The 26,683-nt window shown below is 38.8% G+C and overlaps 2 protein-coding genes across 4 annotated transcripts; one reads left to right on the top strand and one right to left on the bottom strand.

Annotated features, from left to right (window-relative positions):
• Positions 1-729: 729 nt before the first annotated feature.
• LOC115740019 (protein indeterminate-domain 5, chloroplastic-like) lies at positions 730-5,701 on the bottom strand. Of its 3 annotated transcripts, XR_004015315.2 has the most exons (5): positions 5,227-5,701; positions 4,489-4,891; positions 1,801-3,134; positions 1,278-1,332; positions 730-975 (listed from the first exon to the last, which is right to left on the bottom strand). XR_004015315.2 is itself a non-coding variant. In XM_030673366.2 (4 exons), the coding sequence occupies exons 1-3, from the start codon at positions 5,414-5,416 to the stop codon at positions 1,844-1,846; spliced, it is 1,884 nt and encodes a 627-aa protein (XP_030529226.1). In that variant the 5' UTR covers positions 5,417-5,701; the 3' UTR covers positions 730-976; positions 1,798-1,843. The 3 variants fall into 3 exon arrangements, 2 of the variants coding, with proteins under 2 accessions (XP_030529226.1, XP_030529225.1); XM_030673366.2 differs by lacking the exon at positions 1,278-1,332 and having other exon boundaries at positions 730-976; positions 1,798-3,134; XM_030673365.2 differs by lacking the exon at positions 1,278-1,332 and having other exon boundaries at positions 730-934; positions 5,227-5,700.
• A 10,002-nt stretch (positions 5,702-15,703) lies between these two features.
• Positions 15,704-26,652, top strand: LOC115739989 (protein ACCUMULATION AND REPLICATION OF CHLOROPLASTS 3, chloroplastic). The gene is made up of 16 exons (XM_030673312.2): positions 15,704-16,246; positions 17,143-17,201; positions 18,711-18,775; positions 19,400-19,534; positions 19,756-19,804; positions 20,378-20,490; positions 20,573-20,644; positions 20,846-20,956; positions 21,249-21,427; positions 21,954-22,235; positions 22,359-22,435; positions 22,612-23,006; positions 23,996-24,100; positions 24,186-24,323; positions 25,007-25,173; positions 26,029-26,652. Exons 1-16 carry the CDS (start codon positions 15,900-15,902, stop codon positions 26,099-26,101), a joined length of 2,367 nt encoding a protein of 788 aa, XP_030529172.1. The 5' UTR covers positions 15,704-15,899; the 3' UTR covers positions 26,102-26,652.
• The last annotated feature ends 31 nt before the right edge of the window (positions 26,653-26,683 follow it).

Raw genomic sequence — 26,683 nt, 5'->3', positions numbered from 1 at the left:
CTAAAAATAACCTAAGCACAATGCTTAATTAAGCATTTGGTGTAATTAAGAGTTTAATATATGGTTAAAAAAATGGGAAGAAAAAATATGTTTGAGAGGGTTGGAAGAAGCGACGCTAGGGTTAAAAACACTCTTTTGAGAGGGGCAAGGATAGTTTTGCCTCTTAATAAAATTTAAGGTAATCCATTATTTTGTTAATAAGAGGAGTTTCTTACTCATCTTAATGAAATTTTTGAGATAATATCATCCATTCGAAGTGGTTAGGGGGCTTATCAAGCCGTATTCGGTGTGGAAAAAGTGTCACCCTTTAATTGTTTATTTAATCCTAATTTAACTTATATCTAATCACCTACCAAACAAAACACGGGGATACAACAAATCCCTTTCACCATTTCTTATCCTATCCCGATCTCAATACTTATCTTGCCGACCAAACGCGGCCTAAAAGCATCTACACGCGAGCTATTGTTTAGCATGAAAATAAACTCGTTTTATATCCTCTTTTCGATAATTCAGTGGCGGAATTTGCGAGATTTGAACGATCAATAGCGACCTTGGCTGGGCCGAAATGGAAGTTATCATAGCATATACACAGATTACTACAACACTTAACCAAAAAAGAGTGCCGTTCGATTTTCCTAGTATGATATAAAACTCAAGCTAGCTGTTTTGAAACATGTGCGCCCTCCAAAACGTTCGACAAGGATCTTTTTTTTTTTCCTTTTCTTTTCTTTTCGATGTCCAAAATGTATGGGGAGAAAAAAAAAGGACAACTTCTTACCGGGATTAACAAATTCCACAAAGCAACCGACAAGTTTGAGAAGAAAAGGGGAGACATAAAAGAGATAAAAGTTTCGAAGTCTTTTTGAGTTCGATCTGCCCAATACGGTATCGTCCCTGTTCAGCAATTGTCCTAACTGAGTCTTTTGAGTTCCTGCACAGTAGTGCACCCGTAAACCTCATGAATTAATCCATCCACAAAATGTAGAAATTCGTAAAGATAGGCAAGCAAAAAATTTCAACGAACGTCTAGAAATGCTATGCCCCGTACGGGAAATGGACTTCTCTACAGTCTAGACCATTTAGCATGTGCACAACGATATCATTTGCCACGACAAATTATATGAAATGCAATTCAAATCGTGCAAACTTTTTTATGAGCGATGTAAATATATCATCAATATATGGGTGGTCAAATATGAGGGAGGAGTGAATAAAAGTAGTAGGATAACATGTGATCATAGGCAAGTATGATAGCATGAATAATGAGAACTCACATGGACAATAGTTGTCCGTTAGCGATGATCATAATGGTGTTCGAGAGTACAATGTCAATGACAAGACGATAGGCACGATGAGTAGTTTTTACAAACCAAGAAAAAACAATAATTTAACCCCCACAAATCCAAAAAATAAAAATAAAAATAAAATAAAATAAAATTTGAAAAATACGTGAGTGTGGTATCTTGTGAATTTGTCAGAATTGTCAAAGTCAGATAATTAAAGAAGGAGAAAATCGGAAATACGACCACGAAAAAAGACAACCTAAGGAACAGAAAAGAAGTGAGCGCAACCACGCGCTCGTGACTCCCTCGTCCCATGCATGAAATGATGGCGCCGGAGAAAAAACGAGTGAAGTCAATCCAATCGCAGATTCGACAAAATACGTGAATCGCACCAAATAAAAACGTGAAATTTAGTACAATTCTTGCAATTTAATCGAATGGGTTATTGTTGTTTTTCTTTTTTCTTTTTTTTTTGATAATTCTCAGGTTAAAAAATTCACTGAATTTCACGTACCTGTACTCGGTCTTGTCTCCGCGAAGAAAGCTCGTCCTATTTTTCAACGGAAATCTCCGAAGGTTTGGCTTGTCGGCGCTGAATCCAAGGAGGAGCTGATCACTTTGTCGCCGCTGATCATCAGGCCATACTTTTCTTGGTTCTGTCGTCGTTGCTTGTCGTCCATGAACCCACCATTGTTGCTGCTGCTGTTGTGGCCGTTATTGCTCGCGCGTCTCACTATCTCTCCGACCCCGAGGAAGTCCCTCGTCAACCCGTGCTGGCCCATGTGGGTCGTCATCGTCGTCGACTGCTCCGACCCGGACTTGTTTGCGTTGTTGTCGGTGTAGATCCTGTCGTAAGCGTCCCTGGCTGGTTCTTGATGATGATGATGATGATGATCTTGCGCGCCTCCGAAGGCGGAGTCCACTAGCTCCTGGAGGTTGTTGTCACTGCCGAAAATGCCCGTGAAGCTAGCCGGGCCGAGTGGTGACCGGTCGGATTTGGTGCCGCCTGAGGAAGAGTAGTTGGCGAAGGTTTTTAGGAAGGAGGCATTGTTGTTGGTGTTCGTTCTTGAGGTTGTTGAGCCCATTTGAGCCGCCTTTTGAAGGAGAGCAGTTGCAGACATGTGAGGCGGTGAGAAATCATGGTGGTTGCCGGTTTGCAGTAGTGAAGTGCTGTAGAGAGAAGGCAATCCTGATGAGCTGATCTGATGATGATCACCGGTTATGCTTCCGATCTCGCTCTTGAACCGGTGGTGATCTGGGACCAAAAGCCCAGAATTGAGTAAGCTACTGGTGCTGTTGTTGTTGTTGTTGTTGCTATTCGAGCTGCTACTGGAAAGCATTCCAAGATTGAAGATATTTGATGATGACGGTGATGGGTCATTGTTGTTGCTCTTGACATGATCAGGGATCAGTTGCTGCATCATCAGCCCATGGAAGGGCTTGTTCTGGAGAAATCCTTGGTGAGGTGATGCTTGCTCCTGAGAATTGTAGCTTTGATTTGACTGATCTTGGAACAAGAAAGTATTAGGGGACGGAGAGCCCATTGAGGGAAGTGGTTGATTAAATGCCGAAGAAGCAGTTCCGATGGACGGAGCGAGGAGGTGATCCAATAACTGTCCGGTCCGGGCATGGCCAACCGGCGAGATGTCGTTGTTGCTGGATTGGTTTATTCCCTGGCCTTGCATCATCGAGGGCATTTGGCGATTCGCTTGCGACAAGCCCAAGCCCATGTTGGTGCTTCCATAGATGGGGTGGTTGCTGCCGATGCTGCTCAAGGTGGGAGGCTGTCTAGCATTCTCTTGAGCAAGCGCGTCGCAAAAGGCACGGTGAGTGATGAAACTGTCGCGCCTGCAAAAAGTTTCATTTCGCACAGTTTTAGCCAAAGAGAGGGAGGAAAATCAAAGGACTAATTTAATTAGCTGGATCTGAAGCAGTTAGATAGGGTTCATGCGCGTTTCATCAGAAGATTTCCACTTTTTTTTAAAAAAAAAATGTTTGACAGGCAGTAAACACATGAATATTTCCAAATCAACCCATCTTAATCAAGTGTGTTACAAACATTTGTTCTCAGTAAAGTCATACTTGAAGCTTCATTTTTTATGATGGATGACTTAGGTAGAGAGCACTGTAATCATGGAAAAGGTCTTGGCCAGAAGAGTAATTATACTCTTGTGCATTAAATAGACGAAAAAGAAGATGAAGATGATGAATTGTAAGTCATCTTCGTCAAACTACCATTCCTGGAACCGGCAGTTCAATAAATGAGAGGAGGGAATATTTTCAAATCTGTGAAAGAAGCTGATGCAATCTATGTCCATCCATGGCAAGAGCCCTATCTATTTCTCTCAGACTTAGGGTTCTCATAAATGCAGAAGCCCCACGAAAGTGATGTAGTATCTCATCATAAAGACATGGGAAGTGGGTCTTTTGAATTGGTGTTCTTTGTTCCTGGGGGAGATAGATTTTTGCTGCAACACTTTTAGGTTGCTGCTGTTTAAAAAAAATACAGCTTTAGCCATGGCAATCATGAAGGCATCTAGAGAGAGAGAGAGAGAGAGAGAGAGAGAGAGAGCACAGAGAGAAAGGTTGATTGTCAGAAATGGTAGCTGGAGGAGAAACAGTCCTGATAACATGTAGCCAAACGATAACATAACAAAAATGGCAAACACCACCCCAGGATTCTTCATGTGTGTGGGCATAACAACACGTGAACGAGGGCAAATGAGAAAACAAAGAAAGAAGATGAAGGAGGAGGAGGAGAAGACGACACTTATGGCCAGATGGCGTTCTTCTCGAGGTAAAAAGAAAGAAAAGGACCCTGATGCTGGAAATGATTGTTTCTCGCTCTAAGTTTCTTGTCTTCTTGATGGGAAAATTTTCAAAAAGCCATTATAAAATGTACGTGACACACAGAGAGAGATTCACTAAAAAGGTGAAACCTAGAGAGGGTGAAGAGAAAAGGGTAAAAAAAAAAAAAAAAAAACACCCAGATGACTCAAAAGCTGCTTCTGTCAAATTCAAGAATCTAACCCTCATCTGAAGATGCCAAGCATTCAAATTGAAGAAAATCATTCAGCAACTAATGTAATTTGCGCAACATTCGAAAGCAAGATCCGTTTCATTCCAAGAGAGAGAGAGAAAAAAAAGAAAGTCAAATGAGAAGCTGATGATGATGATGATGATGATGGGTTAGGTCTTGTACCTTGAGAAAAGAGTGCCGCAGTCACACCTGTACTCCCTAGTGCCGCAGGTCTTGGAGTGCGCCTTCCAGTCCGACTGCACCGCGTACCGCTTCGAGCACTTGTCGCACTTCCACTTCTTCTCGCCGTGCTTGCGGGAGTAGTGCTTCTTTATCCCCGTGAGGTCGCCGAGGGCGCGGGACGGGTCGTGGTGCACGCAGGTGGGCTCAGGGCACAGGTAGACCTTACGCCGCACCGCCTCCTTGTTGGCGCTCTTCTGCTTGAGCTTCCACGGCAGGTTGTGGCCCCTCCGGTGCAGCTGCAGGTTCTGCTCCCTCTGGAACCCTTTCTTGCACACCTCGCACACGAACCGGTTCGTCGCCATCAGGCTCTTGGGCGACAGCGCTATCACCTCCGCGTCCGGATCTGCGTTGCAACCCCGTTGCGGAAGCAGCAATTTTTATGTTTCACATGAGTGAAAATGCCAAAAATCCTTGAAATCATTACACAACTCCATGGCCAAAGGAGAGAGTCAATAAAAAAAAAAAAAATTGGGACACAAAAATGGCGCAATTAATGGAATTTCAAGGGGAAGTTCGGGAAAACTAGGGTTTCTTTCCTATGCCCTATTGCAGGAGATGCATCAACAGTATCAAATGACTCTGAAAAAAAAAATTCTTATCCTCCAAAGAACAATTGCCCATTTTCCCTTTTCCAGAGAAACGTATGAATGAAATTGAAATAGGGGTGATGATACTTGCATGGATTTCCGGGTTGGTTTCGCTTCTTCTTCTGGGGAGCTGAAGCTGGAGCTGGAGGCGCAGACGCCGCTGCCGACGAAGCCAATGGAGCCGATGGGGCGTGGCGGTGCTGCTGCTCCAGCTGAATCAACTGATCCACTCCTTCTTGAATCCGATAAAACGGCGCCACCGAAGATGAAGATGCCGCCATCACTTCTCCTTCTCCTCCTTCTCCTCCCCCAAACTTGCACTCTCTATCCTTATCTTCGAAGAACAACAATCAATCCGGCAGGAAAATTCGAGCTTGTCTGGAAATCTTATCTAGGGGAAAACCTGAAACGGTGGTGGTTGTGGTTGCAGCTTCAGCATGTTACAGAGTGTGACTTTCTAGAGAGAGAGAGAGAGAGAAGAGAGAGAGGGGAAAGTTGAAGAGAAAAGGGGGAAATAAAGGGAATCAGAACAGGCCATACTAACAGAGACATCAGCAGCAGCTCAGCTAAGTTTACCTTCACTTGCACCACAGTTTCTTCCGTCCCCTCTTTTTACTTCACTTGCTTCGATTTGAGCAACGTTAAAGCAAAATTCTCAGTGGGTTTTCCTTAAAAAAAAATCGAATTTTTTTTTTTGAATTTTCCGTTTTGATCTGTTTGCCATTTTTGGTTTCAAAGGAATTCGCTCAAAATTCGAAAAAAAAAAAAAAAGGGGGAAGAAAATTTCAAGGAAAAGTTTTGCGATGCTGAACATTTATTATGAGAGAGACAGCGATGAGGAGGAAGGGAGGCTGACGGTTTTAGCACCACCATGCTGGTGTCCTCTTGCGGCCGAGCATTGGGTCCACCGACCTATTCTCCTCACCGCCAAAAAAAAAAAAAAAAAAAGAGGTTGCATAATTTCATTAAATTGATTTTCCAAGCGGCGCGACCAAAAAATAAATCGGTATGAACTAGAAACCGCGTAGAAAAAGCGCATCTATCCATTTGAGGGTGAAAATTAGGGTTTAATCCCGTGTTTTCTATCAATTCGAGGATGAAAATTAGGGTCTAATTGCGCGTTTTTGTATCACGATCGATTCGATCATGCGAAATCGATTTGACACGATTATGTTTGTTTTTTTTTTTTTTGGGGCACGGGTGACAATATTGGTATCTTCCTCTCTTTCTCTCTCTATCACTTGAGGACAAACTTCCCCATCACCCCCCTCCTCCTCCAGTGGGCCTCACCTCACCACAGAAATTTCATACTGAAAATTTTAAAATAAGGGCTAGAGAATTCTCGACTTAATTTAAAAGGAGAAGAGAATATTTCAGGGATGGAGAAACCCTAGTTGCTTTTGGACTATTGTGATTGGACGAGTGCACAAGGATTAGTGGAGTTGTTAGGTTACCTGCATTATATCTTAATTGATTAGTTTTATCATCCTCTGATCATTTGTTTAAATTTTTATTTTTTTTTGCTTGCGATTCTCATTTCTAAACACTTCTTTTTCATTCCATGTGCAAGAGAGGAGTATGCAGCAACTTGCCTTTTGAGATTGATTGCGACGAGAGCTGCGGACTAGGGTTTCAGAGAAAGAGAAAATTCTTGACCACTAGCTTGGTCCACATAGGCTTGGACTCCGTACCTAGTCCCACCAAATTCAAAACTCAGATTAGTCAAAACCGAGTAGAGGACTAAGTAGAATTCCATACACCATGATCATCACGAAATTTAACTCTCACACGTGAATATTCAGTCATGATTGATTCCGTCCATCGCGTTAATAACAACACAATGACGGAGAAGAAGCGGTACTGAATTTCCGTACAACAATTCTAGACCTTCGCCTACTGACATGTAGAAAGGCACAAGGGCAAAAAAAGTGAAGACCTGTTTGGTCTCAAAAATCTAGCCGTGCGTACGAATTATGGGTCGTGATTAATTCTGTCTATCACACCAAAAATAGCGGAATGCCAGAGAAGAAGCAATGAATTTCCATGCAACAATTTCGAGAGCTTTGCCTATTGACATGAAGAAAAGGCACTAGGGCCAAAGAGTGGATAGCTCATGATAATATAAAAGTGGGATAAGCACAAAACGAAAGAAGGGACAAAGTCATGTAATGTAGATGGACTTTGAAATTGGCCACCAGTTCAGTAAATCGTTCATTTCAATTGTATAAAGTATGAGACAGATCACAGTCCATAAACTTCAACCCTAATTCGAAGGTTAATGTCCATTAGAAATTTCCTAGATCGACTCAATCTAATGGACTAAATCTTCGTTAGGAAAAAGGGATCGATACATTAAATCAATCGCATATCAAAACTTATGTGCGGGTATGTATACGTCCACTAGAAAAGAAATTCGCGCCGAGATAATCCTTGACCTGGCATATGCCTGCGATTTTACTCACAGGGTCATCATATGATTTTTTGCTATGACTAATAGCCCGTCTTAAGTGGTTAAAACTCATATGCCTGAAATAGTTCATCGACCCAAGAGACAAGGTGAGATGACAATTGAAGTCCGAGTGGGTCAGGTGAATACGAAATCCTTTTATCTATTGAGGTCTGAAATCAAAATCGCTCCGTGCGCCTAGTCCAAACGCAAACGTTTCTTCTCTAACAGAGTTGTATGATTGTTCACACAATATTGGCCCATGAAATGATATTATCCAAACAACGTTTGTTAAAATGTTTCTTAAAAAGCTTTTCACTTTTCAACTCGTCAATTATTAATCGACTCTTTCTTTTTTCGGGGGGGACTCGACTATGGTCTTTCAAGGTACCAATCCCGTCGCATCTCATCGCAATCAAGGTTCGTTCTTACCTTAATCATCACTGAAACCATCGCACCACGGGAAGTACGACGGAGGATTGGTCCCGGGGGGTCGAATAAGATAGCCAGTTTTTTTTCCGTTCGAAATCAGGCAGAAGTTGCCGCTCACTTTGTCATATAGCGACAACTTTAACGGTAACCGTACGCCATTTCTTCACGGGTCAAATGTTTGTTCTGATGAATTTAAGAAGGCCTAGGATCTTGTGTGTGTGCATGAACGACATGCGGACGGAGGATGCCAGTACACATCTATCCACCTTCATACCCTCCTAGGATTCTCTCTTTTGCTTTTTATCTCTCGATGGAATTCTCAAGAAGCACGCAAACCCCTAAACCAATTATTGCATTTCAGGACAAGATTCATACGCGAAGCTAGAGCTTCTTGCTCCGTGAATGGATGTTCTGTCATGATTTCGTACAGGAGCCTACAGAGATTATTGACGCAGAGAAATTGTGTGTAGTTGCAGAGATCAAGTGTATATTCACGACACAAAAAAGGAATTTTATCTAATAACTAGATCGGCAATTTTTCCTTTTGTGGGCAAATTGGATAAAAGGGATTCAACATGGGAAGAAACAGTATGTTGAATAAACTGATGTGATTACAAAGAGTGGGGTCATAAATTGTCCTGAGAGTGCTTCAATGTATCTATAAGTTCCTATAAACAAATGTAGTCCGTTGGTTAAGATCAAATCTGGAGTTAAGTTTGATGTCCTTAAATGATATTGGGGCTGATAGTTGTTAAAGTTTATAATAGCATTCGCATGTAGATCTTGAAGTAACAAATGTTTGGGGAAATTGTCCTATCAATCATGAACATATTGTACAGATACCAATTCAATACTAAACTTTTCAATTTTGTCAATTTAGTTCTAAATTTTTGTACCAAATTTCAACGTAGTCATTCTGGCCAATTTTCGCCGACAATCGTTGATGTGACGATAGCGACTTCTAGTGAAAATTGGCCAGAAGGACTACATTGAAATTTCGTGCGAAGATTTAGGACTAATTTGGTAAAATTGAAAAGTTCATGACTTAATTGACATACGATGTAGGACTCATTGGATAATTTCCATGCAACTAGCATATATCATAAGTAAACCATGAATTCCTCTATTAGCTTAAACTTTAGAACAATTGATAGTGTGCTACTTACACGATATCGGCGTAGGAGATCCTAATTTCGAATCTTTTCTAGCATGTATCTAACAAAAATTCAAATAACAGAACATGGGTAGTGTCCTGATGTATTTTGTGATACTAATATTGTGTGCATATATCTAGAAACCCTAATTAACGTTCCCATAGATAGTACTCTGAAAAATGAGTACCAGATTTAATTGACAGCATACAAAAAAAAGAGCACATGACATGAACTCAACCTTTACACTGACCAAAAGTCCAATATATCGTCAACGACGACGCTGTACAAAAAAAAAAAAAAAAATCACAAGAAGAGAAACAACCTTTGCATCGGTTACATCATATTTCGGGTAGCGCCATGGAACGTTTCTTGTATATTAAGTGAAATCCCGGAAAGGCACAGAAGATTAGTACAGAAAGAAAAGGAAAGGTGAACGATAGCTAGATTATCATCTATAGAGCGGCAAAGATTGAGTAAATTAAGAATCTTAACCTTAGAGCTAGATCTTCTAACCTGTGGATCGATCCTCGACTTCCACCTTGAAACCCTCTCTCCTTCGGCCCGCTCGTCTCTCTCTCTTTCTCTCTCGCCCAACTGAACGATCGTGTTTTTGCACCCGAAGCGGCACATAACGCGACTTTATGCATCGGAAACGCGGACGTTGTTTACTCGAAATTAGCCTCTGTAATTCCAATTAGGAAGGTGTTTGAGTTCTTGAAAGGTAGAATCAGGGGTAGGTCCACATACCATGTTATGACGGATTCGTCTTAATGAAATGGCCATTTCGGGAAGGATTAGGTTGCTTCTTTTTGTCAAGAGGAATTATTTGGTTTGCACAGTTCAAAGGAGTCAATGGACTGCCATCTTATCCCACTTCAACATGCCAAATTTGATCAAATTTAAGCGCAATTAATGCTGTGGATATAGTAGCTATTTTCGAAGCATATTCAAAGAATTTAGCATCCTAAAGCCAATCTAGGATTTGGATCACATACTACTCCAATAATAAGTAAATGAACTTTGTTGGAGATTGCCATATGTCCTTAGAAATGATTTCTACCCTCTTTTTCAGTCGAAGAATAAGGTTTATGATACAGCAATTATAATCTGGTGCCCACGCATGAAATTACAGTATTATCAATTTATGCCCTTTTTTCTTGGTTGTCACATTGGAACTGATTAGGGCAACCCTATTATGAGTCTAATTCTCTGTAAGTATTCTTAGCATCTGTCAAATTTACCAAATATACATAAGACGGTGGCATGCGGCACGGTGGTAAGGGCGGAAGGAGCCGGGGACACATAACCGGATTCGGTCCGGGTCAATATGGAGTGCTAATAATTTACTAAATGAAACAGAAAAATAAAATAAAAAAGAGTTCGTACATGTAGGAGTGGGCCATGACTGATTGAAATGTGCTTTGAACCTACTTGAAAGATCTTCGATTGTTTGGTGAAAAATAAATAATTTAAAATTATTTTTTAAGAAATGATCGCTTGTATCAATTATAAAAAAAGGAAAATATTTTCATCGTCAACAAAAAATGTATAAACATATATTTTCACTGATGTAAAAGTAATTTTTATTGACTAATTACTTCAAGCGATATAAGCAATTATTTTTAGGAAAACATCATCTTAATCACTCTTTTTTCGCGAAATAAATGGAGACGATTTCTCTCTAAGCTAGAGAAGTGTGTAATGGGTGATTAGTAAGCAACGAATTATATGTGTTGCATAGGGAAAATCACCAAAAAAGTCTTAAACCTATTGTAATTGTGCCAATTTAGTCCTAAACTTTTTTTTTTTGGTCAATTAAGTCCTAAACCTTTTGCATTTTGGCTGAAAATTGATAACGTGGATAATGGCCGTTCATCAATCATCCTACACGGCACTGTCGGTGCCGACGTGAAACTTTTTTAGTTTTTTGCATTTTTAAATTTTTTGTCTTTTGTTATGTTTTTATGTTTATTTTTTCCAATAGCCGGTGGCCATGGCCTAGGGACCTTCGTTGGCCATTGGGCGAGGGCCATGAGCCCTAGCCTACAACTGGTCGGCGGCTTCTGGCCATTAAACAAAAAAGAAAAAGAGAAATAATAGAAAAAATTACAAATATCAAACTTATAAAAAAATATTTAAATAAAATGTAAAAAAAAATCTACGTTGGTGTTGACAGTGCCATGTGGAATAGATGGTAGATGGCCAATATCCAAGTCATCGGTTTCCGACCAATTTTGGCCGGAAGAACCGAATTGATACAAACGCAAAAAGTTTAGGACTCAATTTACAAAAAAAAGATTGAGGACTGAATTAGCATAATTGCAATAAATTTTTAGCACTTTTTTTTTATATTAATTTTCCCATGTTGTGTAAGTCAACAAGTTAGATTATTCATAGTGAAACAATTCGATTGGTAACTGATAGGGTCTTTTTGCTACTCAAAACATCCCAAGCTGATAAGAATAATAATGCTATGGTTTATGTTAGGTTAATCCATCATTCACACCTATAATAATGTTCAGGGAAAAGTATAAAAAAATTTATAAACCTATTACATTTGTATCAATTTAGTCATAAATCTTTCAATTGAACTAATTTAGTCCTAAATCTTTTGCAATGGTACCAATTAAGGCCATCCAGTCAAGTTTGACAGGAAATCGTTGACGTGGATGCCGGTATTCTTATGTGGTGTGGCTGTCGTTGACGTGAATATTTTTTAGTAATATTTTTTAAAAAAAATAATTTTCAATTATTTTTTTGCCAAGGCCAAAGAGGGCCAGCAAACCTCGCTAGCGGCTGATGAGGGCTCATTGGCCTTTGCCCGGTGGCCGGCGAGGGTTGCCAGCGACCCTTGCTAGCCAAAGCCAAAGTAAAAAATAAAGAACAAAAATATTTATTTAAAAAAATTACTAAAAAATGTCAGCATCGTAGTCGGCGAGGCCACGAAAGAGTCGGTGATTTCCTGTCAAAAGTGGTTGGAAGGACTGAGCTGGTAACAATGTAAAAGATTTAGGATTCAATTGGCATAATAAAAAAAAATTAGGACTGAATTGGACTAATGCAATAAGTTTAGGACTTTTTTGTTATTTTTTCCATAATCTTCATTAATCGTATTTCGAAGCCCAAAAAAGAAGCGGTATAAATAAGATTATGACCCGATAAGAACAATCCTCGCGTCTAATCATCCTCTAATCATCATTTTGAAAGTTGTAGTGTCCTACCCTTGGGGCACCTTCCTCCCATGGAATGTTAGAGGTCAAAGAGTTTCCAACTTCAAACTTCAAAGAGTTACAGACTTTTACACGCCTTGTCTTGATGCTTTGGTCACAAGGACATCAAGGGGAAGCATTTGTCTTGTTTTGTATGTATAACGTTAGTAGATATGACAATTTAACTCATCCTGTTCTTGGCCCACAAAACCATCCTTCCTAAGTGCCTTATAACCCATTTACTATAGCCCATTTACATACTTCTTTTATATTATAGTCTCTTTATAAGAGAGATAATAGTATTTTGCTTTAGACTACTTATATATTTGTTCGCATTTAACTGAATCTTTTTCTTTTTTTTTCCTCGACAAGTTTGAAATGTTATTTCAAATTTTATGAAAATCATGAAAAGAATTTATTACTGAACCTAGGCGCCAATACTTGAGCCTTGTGAAATTTCAGGAATTTCGGATTTAAAAGAATTCAAAGTAAGGGAGCCACAACATTTAGATTAAGTAGAATGTGAGAAAATAAAAGTCAATCTAGGCATGCCTTATTATTTAGCACTCTCTTGTTAGTTAGGTTTACCATTAAAAAAAACAGACTTAGAATTTTTATCCGTGGGACTATTGGAGCGCATAATGTCGTAGGGATCAGTCCTAAACTTATTGTACATGTACCAATTTAGTTTTAAATTTTTCAAAATTTTCAATTTAATCGTAAATCTATCTGTGAAGTTCTAATGTAACCCTTCCGATCAATTTTCCTCAAAAATCGCTGACGTGAAAGTGTGCCATATAAGATAGTTGGCAATGATTAAACTACCACACACCTATTTCCTCCAAAAATTGATCGAAATGATTGTACTGGAGTTTCGTATAAAGCTTTAGAAATGAATTGATATATGTATCATAAATTTAGGATTCATTCAGTAATACCTACGGCAATAAGATTATTTTGGCACAAAACCTGGTCAAATGTCCTCAAGGAAAGGCATATTTGTATGCCAATGGGACAATTTTACCTTATTTTTGTTTTATCGCACGTAAATAGAGTTAGAAGTGAAGAAAGCCATATCATTTTCTTTGCGCTTTGCAATAGTGCTTATCGAAAGCAATAACGAGTGGGCTAGATCATCTTACCAATGCAATGTTATATTGCTCTAGCATCTATTAGATCATTCGGTCCATAATGATACACCATAAGTTCATTTATATGCCCTGGGCACCTTGTCAATCGACCCATGGGCAAGATGTGCAATGTGAATCAACATGTTGGCGATCATAGGCGCTCATCGAACACTGAAGTAACAGAAGCCAAAATTGTCCTAGAGCATAAATGCGTGCCTTTTCTTTCGCATCGTTTGAAAGTCCGGCTCAAAAACTATTTTGTGGACATAAAATTTGTGTCACTCTGTTAGAGAATCGAGAGTTTGTGTCAATCGTCCACTGACAAAATTTGTGCCTTTATTTTTTTTTATATATTTGCCTTTTGTTGTTACTCTAAAAGGATTAGAAGACCAACATTGTATATAATCCCATATGATCTTCTTGAGCTTGGTCGGATTAAGATGAATATAAAAGGGCATAAACGAGGCAAAGATATCTTAATGGCTTGAAAGTGTGGGAATTAGACGGAGTTACCTCCATAAGGCGTTGAACAAATAGGGAAAAATGCCAAAAAAGAATTCTAAATTTATTGCAATTGTATCAATTTAGTTCTAAAATTAAGAAAAGAAAAGAAAAGAAAAGAAAAGAAAAAGAAATCACAAAAAATTCAATAAAATATTATTAAAAAAGTTCACGTCGGCGCCGGTTGGATAGATCGAATTGACACAAATGCATAATATTTAGGACTGAATTGACAGAAATACAAAATATTTATGATTTTTTTTTGTTAATTTCTCCATCACGTGGGCGTCTCCGATTACCAATTGTTGTCACATGAAAACGAGAAGTAAGTTGGGGAAATGAATAGAAACAATGCAAAGCAATGCTCTTAGCCTGTTTTCCCCCTTTCCTCGTGGCCCCAAAAGAATCGTATTTGTTAGGGTTGCGTACGAGTTTGATCTTTCGAAGTTTTGCTGTTCGTGCGATTTAATCTTCGAACTTTTTTGTTCTTACGATCTAAGTCTTTTCAGTTGTTTAAATTGTGCAATTGGGTTCTTCACTACCCGTCATAATTTCTCATCAGTTTGATAATGTAGCATGGCCGAGGCGGCAAAAGTTAATAGGTATCTTTGTATCATTGTTGTGTGTGCACATACACGCTCGTGAGAAAGAATAACTCTAACCATCAACATAGTGTGAGGAAGTTGGCGACTCTCATCGAGGCTTGCTATGCCCCGATTAGGAGTGAGTGGTTCCAATGTGGGTGATTTCCATCCTAGATTCAAGAATCATCCGCTAGGGACTGGTTCCACAAAGTAAGAACTGTGAATCGCACTCTCGTTCCATAAACCCACTCGAGAATCAAATCACTAGTTTGGTCCAGTTCCTAGGTGGGAACATGGAACCGGTCCTACCGAGAACCAGCATCAATTAATGGGACCAACCATCATATGACATAGGGAGCAACGCTACATATTTCAATTTGATTCTTCTTCATTGGCTTAAAAAAGAGAACTCTAATGGTGTTTATATTGCTATATCAGTTTGTCACTAGTTGAGTTGACTTCTTTCCTAGGTTCCAGAACACTAGGTACCTCAATTCTTCTTGAAAAATATACTCTCTGAGAAGAGGACTGCATCTATTGAATTGTACGAATCCCCATAAACCTTTGATTCTAGGCCCAATATATATGAAAAACTGATGAGATTTTTAATATCTCCTTCAAGTAACAGGGAGAAAGCAATCAATTGGGTTCTTTAGGGCAACTAGGATCTCAATATCATATAAATAAATATGGTCCGGTTGGTCCAAGTGGATGGTTCCCACTTGAAACCATGATCGGGATCGGTACCTGCCGATTCAAGCAAATTGAAATCGAAACCAGACTAGTATCGAGTGAGAACAATCCAAAATCAGCTGATTCAGTCTGATCGGATCCGATTCGGATTTGTTTGCTCACTGCTAGCCCCAACGTAAGCCGCTAGTCCCATATGAATCGTAGCATATGTTGGATTTTTTCACATATTCCGATTTCCTCTATTTTGCCGTTGATTTCCATACGAAGTTCATTTTCGGTTACCAACTTCTAACATCTTAGTTTTGCAAATCCTAGAATTCGACTTCTTTTTTAGACGAACGCTTATCTTCAGAACATATACATGGTACTCAATAATCTTGGATCCATTGAAAGGAACTTGTCCCAACTAAACTTCTTCAGTGCAAAAATTTTGCCGGGGGCGGATTGATTGAAAAGATACCAGCAAAGGCTGCGCTGGCCTGAACCCCACCCGAGCTTCAGACAATTCAGTTCTGAGCAAAGAGATGAACCACTCCTTCGGCTTCGGCTTCAGCTTCGCACCAAAGATGAGATTTTTGACCTGAAAAACCGGGCGAAAAGCCGCATTGTCCAGCCATGTCCCGCACGTTGCGTCTCCCTCTCAACCCCGCAACGACCCGTCGAGCCGCTTGGCCTCGCCCCTCGCTTCGTCGTCTCCGACCCCATTCTCTCTCCTTCCCTCCGTTTTCTCGCCGTATACGCAGAGATTCAGGGGAGAGGTGCGAGGTTTCCGGTGCCGGCGTTGCGCCGTTCCCGGTTCGAGTTAGATTGAACGGGGAGCGGATTGGGGACGATGAGAAGGTGGGTGGCGGCGGCGGCTGCGATGCCCAGTTCGTGGAGGTGATTGGCGTTGGCAGTCGAAAGGACGCTGTTCTTGATTTCTGCTTGGACTCGCCTTTTGGATTCGAATCCGTGCGTTTTTGGTAATACCCGTTTTTGTTTTTTTTTTATTCATCTTCTGTGAATTATGGTGACAGTTCAATGCTCTGTTTGAAATGGTGTTGGGTTGTCTTAGTATGAGGGTAATAGCTGAAAGAATGGATGTTGTACGTGGAAAAAGCTTCATCTGGATAGGTTCGTTCTTTGCAACGTAGATTAGGATCATTAAGTGGTAGCTCGTAGGTTTCCTGACATGAAAGTATTACGATGAGGAGAGTCTGACGTTGAAGTGACATTTGCAAAATGAAAAACCTCATTACTTATGAACTTGTGGCTAAGTTATATGTCAAAGACTCTCTTTTAAAATGTGGTAGTCTGTTTGGAGCTTTCTGTGGACTATATCACCGTCTGACATTGTTGGACTTGGATACATTGAGGTGGTAGTCCGTTGGAGTTGCTTACGCAGTAATTTGGACTCCCAAGATGATGGAAATCACACGATAGAGTCGAAGAAGATCGCACGTTTAGCATTGTCAATAATCATTGGCGCATGTCAAAGTGCACATTATGAAACCCAATAATGATTGACTTGTAGAAGGTCGCATGTTCAGCTTAGTTGATAATCAGGATGGTTTTCCAACTTAATTCCTACTGCATTTAGCAATCATATATTACCACACATGTTTTGCTGGACTTGATGGATTTTTGGTAAATGCCAGGATCTTTGATAGGGGAACTACCATTGTAGTAACTTAGGAAGGAAACTTTGATTTTATTTAGCAAAGAAAGTGGTGACTTCCAGATCAAAGAATTTTTCTAGTGATTGAATGCATTTATTGGTGAGGTTCATCATTGAAAAGTGCCGGGTAGCTATTCTAGAACATTCCCATTTTTTCATGTGATATTCATGTACATCATCTAGAAAGCTACTATTTTGCAGGAATATTGTAAGGAATGATCCAACAAAGGTGCAACTACAGCAACGAACGCTTGACAAAGGTTCAATTTCTGGTTCTCTGCACTGATTCTATCATATCTGTTCCTATTATTTGTTTCTTTAGATTAGTTTCTAGTCCAATAAGGTCTGTTTAGTGATAAAATAGAGTGGCTGATTGGATATTGCATTGCTTAAAATTATAGGTGGAGTTATGCAAACTCTTTGTCATAATCACAGTTAAAGTTGCAGGCTATTCAATATTCTAATTCTAAGGAGCTGATAAATTCAACTTCAGTCAGAGATGTCCGATGTGCGAAGGAGTTCCTGTTTATGGATCACTGTCAATACCGCAACTCAAAATGTTTTCTTCATTTGGGATTCAGTAGTTAAGGCAAAATGGGATGCAACTTAGCTTTATACTTTTATTATGAATGACGAAGGTCGATTCTCATCCCATCTTTTTCATATATGGATATACAGTACCAGTCACCTAGAAGTGTTTGAGAGATGGGGGCATGAAATTTCAAGGATTCAGCGTGAACACTATGGAGTGCCTTTTTTGCTAATACCTTCTTAAATATCCTTAGATGCTTGAATACCACTCTTTTTAGATGCCTAGAATGCAAAAGACGCTTCAATGTGCTAATTTACCGGTCAATTAGGTTACTGTGTCCTTCATGTCTGAAGTTGGTTCTTTGTTTCTTAGCCTGAGGGGATGAAGTGCTCAAAATTTCCAAGATTGAGTAGCCAAACTAGAGTCTTATGTCGCAAAAAAAAGGAGTAGTAGCCAAATTAGAACTTCTGATGTTAGAATTTTATAGTACTCTGTTTGCTTTTATTTCACCCACTTAAGAGTAAGAGGGCTCCTTATTGGTCTTCTACCTTGGTTTTTCATCTTTACACCTATTTATGGACTGATGAGTGTTTGGAAAATTTCATGTCTAAGGAAGAGTGATTTGAGTTTTCAAATTTTGGAAATCTTCTATGTTTTTCTGGGAGGATCTCTCTGCATCTGTTTATGCAATTTTTTAAGTATAGCAAAGACACCATTATGTTAAAAGGCCTTTCTCTGTGATCTCTATACCCCGTGAAATTTAAGGGATTTAGCTTCTAAATGAGGAAATCGGAGACAGCATTATAAAGACATCAAAGGCTAATTTCTCAGTTTAGTTTCTAGTCCCATGAAAATTAAGGGAATCAGCCTCCAAGTGAATGCTCATGCTTCTATAGAAGTAACAGATCCCTGATCAGTAACTTTGCAAATTTATTTAGATGATGAACTTTTATCTGGTTCTCTCAAAATTTAGGTTTTGCTGGGTTATGGATTTAGATGTAGGTTGTATATTGCGCTTTAAGTGTAGAGTGCAAAAAAACAAGTGAATGAGCTTTAGCTTCACAGTAGTGCTATGGGAAAAATTCAAGTCTGATAATGATACTTTGCGATGATACTCCGTCATTTTCAGTGTGGCAGTTTATATTGAACCATCTTTGGGGCATATTCGGAGAAGTATTTGCATAAACATTTCCTTTCTGCTGATTATATCATCACAGACCTGGTTTTTTTGTTGCAGATACTTCTCCCAGTCTTGTGGAAGCTCCAGATATCATGCAGTCTTCTCTGAAGGCTATAATTCTTGTTTGTACATTCCTCAACTATAAGTTAGAACTCTTTCTTTGTGAGGATCCTGTTATCATACTGCTATGCTTTTTATATAATGAATATGATGGCATACCTTCTATGCACTTTGAAGGTTATAATGGTTTATTTTCTAGGAGTTTCCATAACTGCAGCTGCACATTTTATTGTGTCATGTCTCAATTTTATCTTACGAAAGAATTCACCTGGAGACATACTTTGTGGTAGATTAGACCCTTTGTTTTCAAGGCTTGGTCCATGACCAATTCTTATTCTACAAACCCTGCATCCAGATATTGAGACTCTCTTTTGCTATATATGTGCTCTGAAATCTAAATCTTTGATGAATTACAGATTGCATCTAGATTAACCATTGGAGCTGAATGCACGAGTATAGAACGGTTCTCATTTTAAAGTGCACATAGGATATGCCATCATATTAGAACTTAAGATGCTTATAATATTTTATCGGGACATGCCTTTGAAATGTGCTTACAATATTTTAAGTCCACCTTACATCCTTCTTTTCAGCAAGAAAATATCATATAATGATTGTGTTAATGCTTTTCCTTAAATTTTTTGTACTGCTGCTGATGTTCCCTCTTTTCTCCCTTCTCTTGATAGGTTGCTAGTGCAGGATATGGCTCGGATCATACTATAGCCATGGATGTTCTGAGACGAGTCAAATCTGCAAATGGATTTGCAGTTGCTGTTTTTCTGAAACCTTTCAGCTTTGAAGGAAGAAGGCGGCAAGATGAGGTAACATCTGCTTTTGTACATATCATGCTCAGTATACCAAAAACATGAATTCGAAAAGATTAAAGAATGTTATGGAGGGGAACAATGATGGGTATAGATTTGTTGGATCCTCCAAATAGGGGTTTATTGCTAATCTTGCAAATGACAGATTTGTTTTTTTTTTTCTTTTATGTGTTCATAGTTGGTGTTTTAACACTTTTGTCTACAAAATTATTCCGCAGGTCAAAGATTTGGTTGACAAACTTAAAGAGCATACAACTTTTTGCATAAGTGAGCGATCTTTTCTGTCCTTTTAGGGATAACATTCTTAGACGTTGTGATAAAATAAGATTTAGTTGTCTACGGTTACTTCCACTGCCAGTTATCTAATTGATATTGTGAATTTCAGCTGGAATAGTCCCGAGGTAAAGTGGTTTGGGATTATTGAGGAGGTTTCTAGAACAAATCACACTATTATTCTACGGTCTTAAAGATGGGTTTCATTAATATAAGATAGCAGAGGACTTAAGAGAGCGTTCAGTTGAAGAAGCAATTATATTATTTCCAATATCCTTTTGGTCATTAACTTATGTTTATAGATATACTAAGCTACTTTGACTCATTTTGCTCAATCTAAATGTAAGAGGTGTACAATGGGAGAAACTAACCATCTATTGTTTAGAGCTTCAGTAAGAAATTTAAATTGATGTCTTGTGGTAAATCCATTTAAGCCCATTTAACTTCAACTTCATAACCTAAAGATCTCATCAATTGAAACTTTCTTATTTTACATTTCCTCTTGTCATTACTAATAGTCACTGCTTTAGCTCGAAAGGTTTCCACTTATGGAACGTAATCTTGCAGATATTGACACCGACCTGCTGCTTCAAAAAGATATGGTTACACTTGATGAGGCTGTGAGAACAGCAAATAATGCTGTTCTCTTGGCTATAAATGCTATCTCTATTCTTACATCTGTAAGTTTCCCTTTGTGGTTCATTGTCTCAATCCTGGAATGGGTGATTTTGCGTTTCATTTTCTACCACCTGGTATTTTCAGGATGTCCACAAGAAGCATTTAGACTTGATGCAGAACAGTATGAAAGACCTGAATATTACTGAGGTCATGGAAGTGAGTTCCAATACATGCTCCTGTTCATATCTGATTCTGACGATTCCTGTTTTGCTTTCTTATTGTTGTCTCACTACTATCTGCAATTTGTGTACTCTCTGTAGGACATGATATAAGAAGTTATTATTTGCTCTACATTACAAACCTTTTATTTTATTAATCTTTTCGCTTTTCATTGATATGGCTTTGCAACTCTGTCAGGCCCTGGAAAGATGCAAAGAAGGAAGGATTGGATTTGGTAGTGGTTACAACATCAAAACCTCAATTTTGCAAGCAATATATGACTGTCCATTTCTTAGTCCTGGTGTTGAGGTAATGATGATGTTCATTTACTTAATAGGAAAGAAATTTAAATCAGAACTTGGCGTTTCAAGTGCAGCAGGCAGCTTTTAACTTGGATGCCACCTTGAACAGAGTACTAATTTTATGACCAAGTAACAATTGCTATATTAGTATCCCAAGCCCTTCCCATTCCCTCCATGGAAACATAACAATAGTGAAGTACTATTTTGTGATGAATTTAACTGTCTTCTTTTCTCACATGCTGCTTTAATTATCTGCTAAATGTTAGCTACCCCTTTTTTCCTCTGTTATTTGGCTACAGGATTTTAATGGGATAGTCATATGCATCCTAACCAGTTCAGGTGGCAACCAACTCAATCTAAAAGCCTTTCTGGAAACTTTTCGTCAAGTTACGGGATACCAAAAGGAAGTTATTGTTTCCATGGTTCAGGAGCCTACTTTGGAGGCGAATGTGCTGGTAACAACAGTTGTTACTGTAGGGTAAGAGTCCTAATGGAACATCAAAAGCTCATTATATTGCATATGCAGTAGGTGTCTTATCTAATTTGAACTGGGTTCCACCTTATTGAAAAAGGACCGTCAACTTGCCTTCATTGGAATATTTTAAGGCAAATAAAGCTCTTGATTAATGACACTACTCCAGCTTTATAGAGGCTTTAGAATTCAATGGACATTCTTAGCTCTGTTGTGTGTGTAAAATCTGTGAAATATTCATTTTGGGATTGTTAGACATTTTGACTCAGCAGTCATCACTTCTGCTCATTTTGAACAGGAATAAGTCTCTTATTGGGACCTATTTTTTTTTTCCTGTCATCTTTCTGCTCTTGTTAGTGAGTCAAGTACAGTTTTTTCTGTCCTTGGATCTGAATGAGCGAGTGGTTTTACCTTCCTTCTTTCTACTGTTAGCATCTCTATCAGCAGAAACTTTGGCATAACCACTTAAGGAGTTGTTGCCGAAATTATGTCTCTTATTTTTGAGTTTTTGACTTCTGTACCATCTAATCAGTCTTGGAGATCGGAATCCTCAGAAGAGCAGCATATTGTCCAGACTAGCTCAAAGTTTCCCTTTTGTCTTCAATCTTTTCGGAAAGCAACAACCACAATTGAAGGGAAGTCAGGGGAAAAGTTCATTTGAAACTGCAGATCCTTCTCAAGTGACAAATGTGCTAGACTTAGACAAAGTGCAAAGTGGTGTAGCTTTAAATGGCAGAGGACAAGGATCTGTGTTTGATTCTGGAGAGCCTGAATCATCGGCCAAAATAGAAAACAATGAAATCCATTCATCCAGGTTTGAGAGCTTTTTCTTCACGTCAGCTTTATTTATTTATTTTTTGGTCAAACACGTCAGCTTTAGTTGTCTAGCTATAAAATCATGAATTTTATATCCCTTCTTTTGATGGACTCAATGCAGAAGTTATGAGCGAGGTGAGTTTCGGTTCTCAGAGAGTAATGCAGAGTTGCGAATTTTGGATGATCGACTTCCTGAAGGTAAAATATACAAGTATTATTGTATTATGTCCTTTCTTTACTTTATGCACGGGTAAGAAGGAAATAATTTTAACACGCAAAAACTGAATGTGGTGCATGCTGTCTTCCTCGACTTGCTTGTCAGTCTGTAAATGTGAATTTTCTTATCTAAACTGCTGAAAAAATGCACTGTTTAGGTAGTCCATCCTTTCAAAGAGAGCCGCTTAGCTCTTGGAACTTCACACCTGGATGTGAGGTGGCACGGGAGTGGGCAAGAGAAAGGGCACATGACTCTTCTAGGTCAATGCTTAATACCATGAGCGTCTTTCAGCTTCCAGTTGGTGTAAAGCCTTCAAATGAGCTGAAAGACAGTCAGAATATTGCAAATTCAGCGCAAAATGAAATTCAGGAGAATGTTGCGGAAGCCCAACCAGTTGATGATTCAATCGCATCTTCTTGGAGTGGGGTGACTGATGTAGGGTTTGGAGCAGTGAAGGATTTCTATGATGCTGCATCAACTTTGATACAGGGAAAACGTCCAGATGTTCACCAGAAACAAGGAAATCTTTCTGCTCGTGCAGCGTCGATGTTGGTAATCTTTTCACTTCTAATAATACTAGAAATTGTGACAAAAAAAAAAAAATAATAATCATACTAGAAATTGTTTTGAGCAGCGTTTTGTTGTTCAGTTTTGCCTTAAAGTTGGCACAAGAAGCATCTTTGCATCCAGCCAGAACAACATTTCTATTTTCTTGATCTTGAAGAGTGATCAAGAGAAGTAACTATGTGGAAGATATGAAATATATATATATATATATATATATATATATACATACACATACTTGAACATTTCTGAATAAATACCTCTTGCTTCCACATATTGTTGTTTTCTAAATTTTTGATACAGTGATAATCTAATTAAACTGAAATTGGCTTGCCTGGATTTGGTATTGAAGATGAACAGAAACTTATTTCAATATGAGTTTTTATCTTTCTGAATAGCAATGAATATCAGACCTTTTTTAGTTTTGTGAGATCATGTTATCTTATTATTGCTTTTATTTTTCTGAATAGCAATGACTATCAGACCTTTTTAAGTTTTGTGAGATCATGTTATCTTATTATTGCTTTTATTTTTCTGCTGTTGTTGAAGTGTTGTTTATGTTTTGTAATGATGTTAACCTTTATGCTTGTGAATTTATTTTTTTCCACTATCTATTTCTGACGTAGATTAGTAATGTAGACCTTTAAGGTGTGTGATGGATCATAGGGAACAAGACAGATTGTGTCATCTAATTTTTAAGCCCTATTGTACTTGCTGGAGAAACTTCCAGCAATTCCAGTTTTCCCGTATAATTGTCCCATTTCACTACAGTTGATTTCCTCACAGTTTGTATTGTGCGACTGGAATATTTTCTTTAAGAATAAGTTTGATTATTCTCCGTCCATAGTAATGTACTACCATCCGTAATAAGAGGACACAATTCAACGTAATCGCACCCTCTGTATTTCTTAACAAGAACCGGTACCTAGTTACAAAGACCATGGTGGTTTCCATTCAAGGTTCTAGTTCTGCTGCAGGAAGCTGAGCGATATTCTCCAAAAACATGGAATCCTAATGTGGAGATGAAATATAGAGGAGGTATCTACCGAGGACGATGCCAGGGTGGTCTTCCTGAAGGAAAGGTACTCCACCTAAGAAGGTTTTGCTGTATTTATTGTCATATATGAAGAAAGCATATGACTGTGGTGCATGGGTTAATATGTATAGGGCCGTCTGGTTCTCAATGATGGAAGCATATACGATGGTATGTGGCGCTATGGTAAGAGGTCAGGTTCTGGTACATATTGCTTCAGCAATGGGGATGTGTTCCAGGGATCCTGGAGGGATGATGTGATGCATGGAAAGGTTTGCCAAATTTCTATCCTAAATCATTTTGCTAATTTAGAATTTCTAGTGTTATATTCCTGTTCAAGGCTGAACCTGTGTTGACTTGTGTAACAGCTTTTAAATATTAAGCCACTCCTCCATCTAACCACTTAAGCTATTGGATAAGTTGGTTGTGGTGTTGCAACTTCTACGTGATATTAGAGCAACGGATCGTGTGTTCCAATATTTCTGTCTTTATATGTCTACCCATGTAAAGTCATTTCTATGTTTCAGTCTTAGGCCAAATTTATAGCTTACACATAAAGGACAATGATAGAGCATTAAGCTGCAACTCACGCTTTCATTTAGGTAGTTAAATTTACATAACTTAACAATGGTTCCACGATTTTCTACTACTTGTTATGTTCCAGAGTCGTTCCTTATTCTTCCTAGATGCAAGCAATGTGCTTATTTTAAACGTTTTGTGAGAAATCACAAGTGTCTTGTCTGCTGATGTCTGTAAGAATTATTTCTTTGTCTCATCAATTCTGCGCTATTCAGTCTTTTCTTTTTTCAGCTTCAAGGTAAATTGAGTTCCTTATGTTTTGCTTCAATCATGAAACCTGCAATTGTTAAGAATTCATTCACCAGATATGAATATGACTAGACTATTTAAGTTGCTTATTGGGCAACATAGTTATACCATCTAAATGCTCATGCAGGGGTGGTTTTATTTTCACACTGGCGATCGATGGTTTGCAAACTTTTGGAAGGGAAAGGCCAATGGTGAAGGGCGCTTCTACACAAAATCTGGTGATGTTTGGTTCGGCCAGTTTGAAGACGGATGGCGACATGGCCGTTTCCTTTGCATTGAAGTTAATGGAGACAGGTATTTGGTGTTTTGAGTAGAATCGGATTTTCTCATAAATGCTAGTGACGATATAGTCATCATTCTCTAGCTTTTCAGGGGGGAAAATCATAAAATGCATCGACATATGTAAAGTGCATCGGAATTATTCCGAAGTATCCAAATCGACATGTCTATTTTAGTTTTTCTTATGCCTAGTGTACTCAGAAATTTTTACTTTCTTTTGGTTGCTCCATATCCTTAGTGGACCCGGAAAAAACTAACCCTCCTGTTAACCTTCCTAAACGATAGGGTGTTTATGGAGTTCTTTCCAATTCGGAAAACCAAGTCAACCCAAACCGAACTTGAAATATTTCATGCTGGGTCGGGTGAAGCAATTTTTCTTGCTTGTATCAGGACAATTGGAATATTTAAAATCAAGATATTAGTACTGCTCCCCCAGGACTCAAGTAATCAAATTCGATGTCCCCCTGTCGAAATATTGAATCACTAAAAGTACTATAGTGTACTTATAATTAACATTATGATGTTCATGTAGTTTTCTAGGGTCCACAGCATAATGCATGGCACAACACTCAATTTTCAATTAAATGAGCCTGTCAGCTACTGTACTGGGCTGAGTGCTGGGCTGTATAGTATTCCAGAATCCGTATGTACCTGAGAACAATGCTGGGGTACATCCAAATAAGCATGTTATATCACTTATAGAATCAGCTTTATTGGCCGTCAGAGCGACTTTGCTGTCGATCAGCTTTGATTGTACAAATAATATTTGTTCTCTCTGATCTCAGCTTGTTTTTATATGAATTTGCTCTGTATGCTGAGATGGCCGGTCAGATAACCTATTCCTTCTGCTATGCAACTATTTATGGACAGGTACCTCGAGATCTGGGACCGAGGTGTTCTGCTAAGCCGTAAGCAATTAGATTCAGATGATGATGTTTTATAGAGGCGTGGGAAGCAGGAAGCACGCATGAATTGAGGGAAAGTAATCCAGCTGAAGCAGACCATGAGCTTCGGTTTGCTCTATGGAGAAGGATCAATGTCACCAGTTGGGGTTGATGACACAAGTTTCAGCTCTTCCGTGACATTTCCTCATATCAACCTTGTGTAGAGCATGGGTTATGACCGCATCTGTTTATTGATGGATGTATAAATGGGCAAGTGATGACCAGCCTCTGTACAAAAGTGACGACCGGTCTCTGTACACTCAGATATCGCAGCTTAATTCAAATTCCACCATACTCTTTCCCATCGATCTTAGTTTTGTACTCAGAAACTGCTTATACTTGATTGTTGATCTTCAGTGGCCATGTGAAAATGGAACAATTCAGACAGCAGAGTGCCTTTAAAGTGCACTGATTTGAGAGAGAGATTCTTAGGTCATAGTTAATCTCTAAGGCTCCCGACCTCTGGTCAATCAGCAAAATAAAGCATTCTAAAAGCAGTAAATCGGTTATTGACCTTATCAACTAGTGAGGGATTTTGCAGCTTAAAGAATAACATTGTGTGTTAGTGCACATGTACAAGA

This window comes from Rhodamnia argentea, chromosome 5, assembly GCF_020921035.1.
Source record: "Rhodamnia argentea isolate NSW1041297 chromosome 5, ASM2092103v1, whole genome shotgun sequence".
NCBI classification, from domain to species: Eukaryota; Viridiplantae; Streptophyta; class Magnoliopsida; order Myrtales; family Myrtaceae; genus Rhodamnia; species Rhodamnia argentea.
The sequence above is the reverse complement of the archived record's forward strand: the minus strand, read 5'-3'. Positions and strand labels throughout refer to the sequence as shown.

What these genes read in the sequence shown, in the direction of transcription:
- LOC115740019 (XM_030673366.2), bottom strand. Translation starts at nt 5,416, where the DNA reads ATGGCGGCATCTTCATCTTCGGTGGCGCCGTTTTATCGGATTCAAGAA. An exon ending in AAACCAACCCGGAAATCCAT is followed by an intron (nt 4,892 to 5,226) that starts GCAAGTATCATC and finishes GTTGCAACGCAG; the next exon opens with ATCCGGACGCGGAGGTGATA. An exon ending in TGCGGCACTCTTTTCTCAAG is followed by an intron (nt 3,135 to 4,488) that starts GTACAAGACCTA and finishes AACTTTTTGCAG; the next exon opens with GCGCGACAGTTTCATCACTC.
- LOC115739989 (XM_030673312.2), top strand. Translation starts at nt 15,900, where the DNA reads ATGTCCCGCACGTTGCGTCTCCCTCTCAACCCCGCAACGACCCGTCGA. An exon ending in AATGAAATCCATTCATCCAG is followed by an intron (nt 22,236 to 22,358) that starts GTTTGAGAGCTT and finishes GACTCAATGCAG; the next exon opens with AAGTTATGAGCGAGGTGAGT. An exon ending in GGATGATCGACTTCCTGAAG is followed by an intron (nt 22,436 to 22,611) that starts GTAAAATATACA and finishes TGCACTGTTTAG; the next exon opens with GTAGTCCATCCTTTCAAAGA.